General features: G+C 53.4%; 1 protein-coding gene across 2 annotated transcripts; it reads left to right on the top strand.

Annotated features, from left to right (window-relative positions):
• Nucleotides 1-1,122: 1,122 nt before the first annotated feature.
• Cdx2 (caudal type homeobox 2) lies at nucleotides 1,123-7,679 on the top strand. 2 transcript variants are annotated; one of them, XM_040750264.1, is made up of 3 exons: nucleotides 1,123-1,946; nucleotides 5,107-5,248; nucleotides 6,445-7,679. In XM_040750264.1, the coding sequence occupies exons 1-3, from the start codon at nucleotides 1,409-1,411 to the stop codon at nucleotides 6,584-6,586; spliced, it is 822 nt and encodes a 273-aa protein (XP_040606198.1). In that variant the 5' UTR covers nucleotides 1,123-1,408; the 3' UTR covers nucleotides 6,587-7,679.
• The last annotated feature ends 205 nt before the right edge of the window (nucleotides 7,680-7,884 follow it).

Raw genomic sequence — 7,884 nt, 5'->3', positions numbered from 1 at the left:
AAGTCCTCTAAAGAACAGCCAGTGCTCCTAACACCCTTCCAGTTCCCAGGAGAAAGTGTTTTTAAGACAGGGGCATGGCTGGGCGGGCGGTGGTGGGGCACGCCTTTAATCCCAGTACTTGGGAGGCAGAGGCAGGTGGATCTCTGTGAGTTCGAGGCCAGCCTGGTCTTCAAAGAGAGTTCCAGCCTCCAAAAAACCTACAGAGAATCCCTGTCTTGAAAAAAAAAGGGAGGGGGCAGAGGCATGATGCAAGACAACAGTAACTGGGTAAGGTGTAGACAGAAATACGCTCTTTGATTTTTCAACTCTTAAATATTTCTAATAAAAACAAGTGTAATTGGTTGAAATTTCAAACTGAATACACCCTGTAATTAGCAAGGGGTAGAAATTTACCGAGATCCTAGCCATCCCTCCGATTACTGCCTTCCAAGGTAAGCCATAGCCAAACATAGCATGGCTTTGTAGAAGTGTTCGATTTTTTAATGTAAAAATGAATTACTTTAATTGAACTCAAATCTAAGTGTAAGGACGAATTTGAGGGCGTAACCTGGAACTAGAATCGTCTTTTATCTTTGGAGGAAGTCCAGTGATTTCCTTTGACAAGGAAATAAACTTAAGGAATAGTGCTGACAGTTGTTGGGAATCAGTCTCATCCTGGGGGGAAGGTCTTAGCTCCATAAGTTACTTTCTAGGCTGGTCAGAAATGTCCTCAAAGCAATGGCTTCTTTTTTCTCTTCTCTTTGAGTTTCTTGACCCGCCTCCTCCCTGCGAATGCATGGATAAAACTGCTCCTGTCTCTAAACCCAGATTCCCACCAAGATTGCTCTCGCTCTCCCCAAGGTTTTCGCCAGTCCCTTGATTTCGTTCTTTGAGCCTGTGATTGGAGGTTAAAGTGCAGCAGGTTGGAAGGAGGAAACTCTTTAACAATAAAGGATTGAATATTTAGCTGTGATCTGGTCGCTGCCCCCTCGCGAGCCCCCCCTTTATCTTTTAAAATGCAAATCTTGTTTCGGGGGGGGGGTTGTGAGCGTAGTGCGCTGCGCCTCGGCGTCTCCAGCCATTGGTGTCTGTGTCATTACTAATAGAGTCTTGTAAACACTCGTTAATCACGTAAGGCTGCTGGCCTGGGACTCTGCAAGCCAACCTGTGGCGGGTCTTCCCCGCCTCTACAGCCTAGTGGCAAGGAGGTGGGAGGAAAGAAGGAAGAGAGGGAGGAGGCAGGACAGAGGGAGGGACTGCCCGGGAGGCAGGAGCGCCGCAAGGAGCCAGCGGAGGACCGTGGGTCGAGGTGCAGCTAGCCACCCGCAGCTCCCCGCGCCCCCTCATCCCTAGCCCTCTGCGCCCCTGGCAGCCTCCAGCGTTCGTCCCCAGGCAGCATGGTGAGGTCTGTTCTGGGTCCCTCGCCACCATGTACGTGAGCTACCTCCTAGACAAGGACGTGAGCATGTACCCCAGCTCCGTGCGCCACTCCGGCGGCCTCAACCTAGCGCCGCAGAACTTTGTCAGCCCCCCGCAGTACCCGGACTACGGTGGTTACCACGTGGCGGCCGCGGCTGCTGCTGCGGCGAACTTGGACAGCGCTCAGTCGCCAGGGCCATCCTGGTCCACCGCTTACGGAGCCCCTCTCCGCGAGGACTGGAACGGCTACCCGCCTGGGGGCGCTGCCGCAGCCAACGCTGTAGCCCACGGCCTCAACGGGGGCTCACCGGCCGCCGCTATGGGCTACAGCAGCCCCGCCGACTACCACGCTCACCATCACCCGCATCACCACCCGCACCATCCGGCCGCCGCGCCGTCCTGCGCCTCCGGCTTGCTGCAGACGCTCAACCCCGGCCCTCCGGGACCCGCAGCCACCGGCGCCGCCGAACAGCTGTCTCCCAGCGGCCAGCGGCGAAACCTGTGCGAGTGGATGCGGAAGCCCGCGCAGCCGTCCCTGGGAAGCCAAGGTAAGCGGTGCTGGGGCGCGCCCCAGGTCCCGCGCGCTCCGGGGCTGTCGCGAGCTGTCTGCGAGTTTCTCGCCAGTAGAGGAGGAGGGGCACAGGGAAAAACACAGGGATGGACCCCAAAAGGGGTCTTTTACTGACTGCGTACCCAGAAGTGCATATTTTGTGCCTCGCACACTAGGGTTTGTTTAGGGCAGAGGAATGGTTTCCTTTTCCTAACAGTCCCTCGTTGGCAACCTCGGGATACCTTCGGAAGCTCCCGGCAATGGGCAATGTCGTAAGCACTGTCGGCCGCGAGCAGAATCACGTCCTCGAGTTCGCTGCCGCCGGCATTCCTTACACAGCTCACAGAAGTGGGGACCTTGGATCCTCCTTACTGTGACTACACCACTTAGCTACCCATTCTCCTTCCTCCATCTGAGTACCCGCAAAAGGGGTAATGGCCAGGGAGTGTGGAGGCTGCGCCAGGACCGGTTTGGCCATATGGGTCAATTCAAGGGGTCAGCGATGCTTCGAGCAGAGACCGGACGCTGCTGTGCGCCGCTGGAGAGAAGGCGCTGACCTCAGGAGCCTAAGGGGAAGGGGGCGCTCCAGGATGCCTGACCCTTCCTTCTGCTAAGCAAAGTCTCCCACGGAAGTCTTCTCTGATCATCACAGAGAGCAAGGATCGGGGGAGAGGAAGGCCTGAGCCGACTCAGCTTCTTCAGACGCGGGCCATTTTTCTCAAACCTTCACTTCAAGAATCTCGTGTGTCTGCGCGTGTTGTGTGTTCCAGACTCACTAAAGACCCTAGATTTCCCGGACTTCGGGGTTCACTGCCACCGGCTCTACCCTTTCTGATGTCCCCGATGTGTATGGGGGGGGTGGGAAGGAAGTAAGAAAAGTGTGACAGGGGAGTGATACTGGAGTCCCCTTTTTGTTCCGTGAAACCTCCAGCTCCTTGAGTTTCCACTTCTCTCGGTTTGCTTCTTGTCAGCACAGACGAGCCACATGCAAGTTATGGCCACTTTGCGGAGGTTTATAGCCAATTACAGCCGTATAAATCAGAGCGGCACTTGGGGGCCTGTCTCTGGACTCTTCTGCGTCACTGTGCACACCCCATGAGCGTCCTGGTGGGCAATGTTGTCAGAAAGAAGGCAAAATGATCACTGGAGATTAGCCTCCATTGGGCTTTGGCTTGGCCATTTCCAGGAGGACTTAACTCCTAGACCTGAGCTACCCCCAAACCTTCCTTCCACACGCCTGCCTAAAGGACAGTGGGCGGGGGTCGCCGGCAGGGGTCTTAGACCTACGAAAGACCTTTAGCGTGCAGGGGGTGGGTGGTCCGAGACTGAGGTCCTGGGAGGGGGAAGATAACTTCAGGAGCCCAGGCCGCGGGGTCAGCAGATGAGAAGCCGCTGTGAAGTCCCGCGCCGAGGTGGCAAGGCCGCTGTCGGCGCCGGGCGCCCTTGTGATGTTAATGTGGGGAGGCTGTGGCCCGCAGCGCCCGAGCCCGACTCCTCTGCAGAGCGTCATCTGTCAAGGGGCAGAGGCGTGTACGCCTCCCGGCCGGCTTTGATGTACACCTTTTCAGCCGAGCCATTGTCTTTTTTAGGGCCCCGGAAAGAGGGTGGTGACTTTCGCAGTCAATAATGAATTCTGACAACTCCTTCTCATCCCTCCCCTCTTCCAGCCCCCCTCCTTGGTTCCCAGGGGGTGCGGGGCTACCTCCAAGGCCCTTGTGGGAGCGGACCTCAGAGCGGGCAGAGGAGTCCTTATCTTCAGCCTGCGTGATGCTGAAAAGGCAGCATCCGTCCTAAGCGAGGACCGCTGTGGGGAACTGTCCTGCGCCTCACTTTTCAGCTCTGACACTTTTCTATAGGACTCCAAATGCTGTGCTATTTGGGCTGCGCAGCCGGGTCCGATTCTGTCGTCCCCTAGAGTGGGGCACTCGCGAGTGGGGTTCAGGATGTGTTGGATGCCTTTCTTCCAAAGCAGGCGCGGGGTCGGGGCCGCAGCTCCCATTCAAATGCGCCTGCGGGGCTGTGTTTATGTTAATGCGCCTGGCGGGGAAGGGGATGAAAGCTGAGGCCGCCATTTGCTCAGTAGTGGTAATTCAAACAGAACGCGGTTGTTATTAAGGCATTGAAAGGGTTTTTCTTTGATAAGATCGCCTTGTCCTGCATTGTTTGCGACTGTGTTCCCCTTTCAGAGGCTGGGGGGGTTCTCTCTGATCCCGCCTGTATCCTCCCAGGGCGCTTTTGTTGTGGTTTGCAAAGGTTTTTACCTGAACAAAGTCAGCCTGCGGGGCCTTAAACACCTCTGGGCAACTCCCACCCCTTAGATCTCCTTGTTCGACTAGGCGTTGGGCGCTAAAACCTGTTCTGCTGTGAGGCCTCTCCAACTTGGGACGTGGAACAGTTCCTGGCCAGCGTTGTGTTGGAGGAGCAACCCCGATAGCCAGGCTCCAGCGTGATGCAGCAGTCCCGCGCTATTTGTCAAGGCCCTTCAGTAAAACAATCAATCCAAGATTTAATATGTTGACTCAATCCAATGATCGTAGGTCACTGGTCAGATAGTTGTCCCAGAGAATAAATGGGGAATTAAAAAAGAGAAGGTCCCTGGGCCAAACCTGGTTGGGCAGGCGTGAAGTGTTCTCAGCAGGAGGGGTTTTCCTCCTGATCTTGCGGAGCTCAGAATTCCGGGGCAGGAGTATCTAGAATAAGATTCCGGTGGCTTTCAAGAAGCTGCCAGTCCCTGTATCCATCTTTGCACTGTATTGAAACAAAGGGTAGCTTCCCCCTTATGTTGACCCCACAGCCCCAGGTGTTTTAAAGGTGGCTGCCATTTCTAGTAAACCTGAAATTGTGGATATTATATATCTGGGGAATCTGGCCACTCCCCCCACCTCCCTTTCTTCTGGGCCTAAATCTACTATATTTGGTTTATGAGAGGGAGGGGGCCGTGTGAGAAGTCCCGTTTAGTTTAGTTGTGCCCCCAGGCTGACACCCTTCCCCTTCCCTGGGATCCTGTGGTGGATATTGTGAGCCTGGGTAGTAGACAGTTAAACCTGTTTCCCCCACATCAGTGAAGGAAGAGAAATGGCTCCTGGGTTAAGGAGGTTTGTCATTACCTGTGACTGATGGATTACAGTTCTTAGCCAAAGCTTCTCCTTCCTCCCCAGTGAAAACCAGGACGAAAGACAAATACCGGGTGGTGTACACAGACCATCAGCGGCTGGAGCTGGAGAAGGAGTTTCACTATAGTCGATACATCACCATCAGGCGGAAAGCTGAATTAGCTGCCACACTGGGGCTCTCTGAGAGGCAGGTGGGTGTCGCTTTCCGGGGGTCTGGTTATTATTGCATGGACGGGGGGGGGGGCTGGTGGGTAGCATTAGAAAGCTTGGCCAAGAGTCCCCTGTTTCCTCCGTGAAAGGAAGAGAGCAAGCAGTTGCTTTTTGAGAATCCTTGTGTTTCCAGTTGTCTTTCCTGATGTTTCTGAATTGTTTTTTATTTTGTGGGATCTGAGAGCTACAAGAAAAAAAGCCAAGATGCTGCTGCAGTATGGAACTCCACTTGGGCCAATAAAGATCTATTAGGACAGTGATTTTTTTCACCTGTGGGCCCAGAGATCCTTACATTCCAATTCGTAACAGTGGCAACATTACAGTTATGAAGTAACGACAAACTAATTTTACGGTTGGGGTCACCTTATCATGGGGAGCCTATTAAAAGGTTACAGCATTAGGAAGGTTGAGAAAGCACTGTATTAGGATTTACACCCAGCACTAGAAAAAAAATTAAGGAAAACAAAGTCCCAGTCTATTTATAAACATTATAGAGGCAGGGGCTGGAGAGATGACTCAGTGCTTAAGAGCACATAGTGATCCTTCAGAGAATTAAGTTCTGTTGCCAGCGCCCATGTCAGGTGGCTTACAGTGGCCTGTAGCTCCAGCTGCAGGGGTCACTCAGTACCTCTGGCTTCCCTGGGTGCTCTCATTCTGTTATACACACATACTGACACATACACACATAACTCAAAATAAAAGCTTTATTTAAAAAACGAAGGAGTTACTACTTGGCCCAAGAACACTTCTACAGTCTAGGGAAAAGGGAAATAAAACAAAACAGGACAAATAAACAGCCGGGAAATTTTGTGCGAAATCTCACTGCCAGCGCCAAGGTGAAGAACATTGTATATACGTAGTTTACCTGCACTGCTTTTGAGGGCCAAAGGAAGTCCCGTCCCGGTGAAGCACACCTGAGTGGACCATCCCTCTGCATAGGGCTTCTGTTCTTGATTCTGAGACTCCAAAGGGCTCTTTTGGGAAGCAACATGGGGAGGGTGTGGGTAAGGAGTGAGCCGGCCACTTCTCTTCAGGGAATGAAGGCTTCGGCATTGCGCTGAAGCTCCATGGGGGAAGGCAACTGGAAACTTCTGGAAGAGCTGGGAGAACGATCTCAGTGGTGCTGTTTCTCTTTTCATACCCTCTCCTACCTTCTATTTTTGTCATTTCTAGGTTAAAATTTGGTTTCAGAACCGCAGAGCCAAGGAAAGGAAAATCAACAAGAAGAAATTGCAGCAGCAGCAACAGCAGCAGCAACAGCAGCAGCTGGCATCACCTCCACCACAGCCCTCGCAGCCTCAGCCAGGGTCGCTGAGGAGCGTGCCCGAGCCCTTGAGTCCCGTGTCATCACTGCAAGGCTCGGTGCCTGGTTCTGTCCCTGGGGTCCTGGGGCCAGCTGGAGGGGTGTTAAACCCCACTGTTACCCAGTGACCCCTCCCATGGTCTGTAGCGGCGGCAGAGCAATTCCAGGCTAAGCCATGAGGAGCATGGGCGCTGCTAGAGTCCTCAGAAGAGACCCCTCTCCTGCCACCCACAAACAATACCTACAGATGAAGAATGGGGACGGAAGTAAAGACAAGTGGGACTGTGGGCCTCAGGGGAAGATATGGTCCAGTTTTTTATTTTTTCCATTCTGACTCTTCCGGCCAGTGATGACAAAGGAAGTGATCTCTGGGCCTTCGTTCATGCTCCCTGCCAGGACTGGCTACAAGCTTTCAGCCTCTTCTGCCCCGGCTCTTAGCTTCCCATATGGACTGTGTATCTGGTTGGAGGGAGTGAGGCTGGGAGAATGAGCAATACTTGAGCCGAGATGGCTGTTTCCTACTGACTGCTCTCTGAGAACCAGCTGGACGTCCTGCCTCAGGGGCAGGGACAGTTCAAACTGCAGGAGCCAGAGGCAGCTGCATCGCAGGCTGGGCTGATCAAAGTCTGCAGAGCCCCCAGGTGGTCTGTGTTTTCTTCTCCCTTTACAGACCTGGAAGGGTTGGTGGGTTCAGGGACTGCGGCCAGAGGAGGGGGTGGTCAGCCAACTCCAGGCCCCTGCGACAAGGGCTTGTTTGGAAAGCCTGTCACCAGAGCTGCTGTAGGCTGAATGTATGTCTGTGTTGTAAATGCCAGAGCCAACCTGGACTTCCGGTTCTTTCCCTAGTCTCTGGCTGGTGAAGAACGGAGCTGTTGCTGCTGTTGGAGTCATTGATCTGTGTAACCAGCTAAGCAAGCCTTTAAAAAGCCATGGGTAGACAGGTGATACGGTGTAGGGAAGTAGGGGTATCCGAACACAGTCGACTTTTATTTTCTAAGAAGACAAGATAAACCAACTTTACAGATTTCAGATCCTGGCATTTATCTTCTTTGGATTTTGACAAATTATTTTTTTTCAGGAAATAAAATATGTTCTCTGATTGTAAGCTAGAAGTTGTGGGGGTGGGGTGGGGGAAGGAAGAAGGTTGAGAAGACCGTCCGGCCTGCTTTTCCCCCAAAGCTTCAGAAGCCAGAAGGAGCAGGTTCTGAGCCCTTCCCCGCCCCCACGACTCAGTCCAGCATCGGGCTGTGGAATGTGTGGTTTTCCTAGGGGTGCCTTTGGGCAAAATGCTCATCACAAAGGCTAGCTGC

This window comes from Mesocricetus auratus, unplaced genomic scaffold (genome assembly GCF_017639785.1).
Source record: "Mesocricetus auratus isolate SY011 unplaced genomic scaffold, BCM_Maur_2.0 Super-Scaffold_100008, whole genome shotgun sequence".
NCBI lineage: Eukaryota > Metazoa > Chordata > Mammalia > Rodentia > Cricetidae > Mesocricetus > Mesocricetus auratus.
Note: the sequence above shows the minus strand (reverse complement) of the source record. Positions and strands in the feature narration are given on the sequence as shown.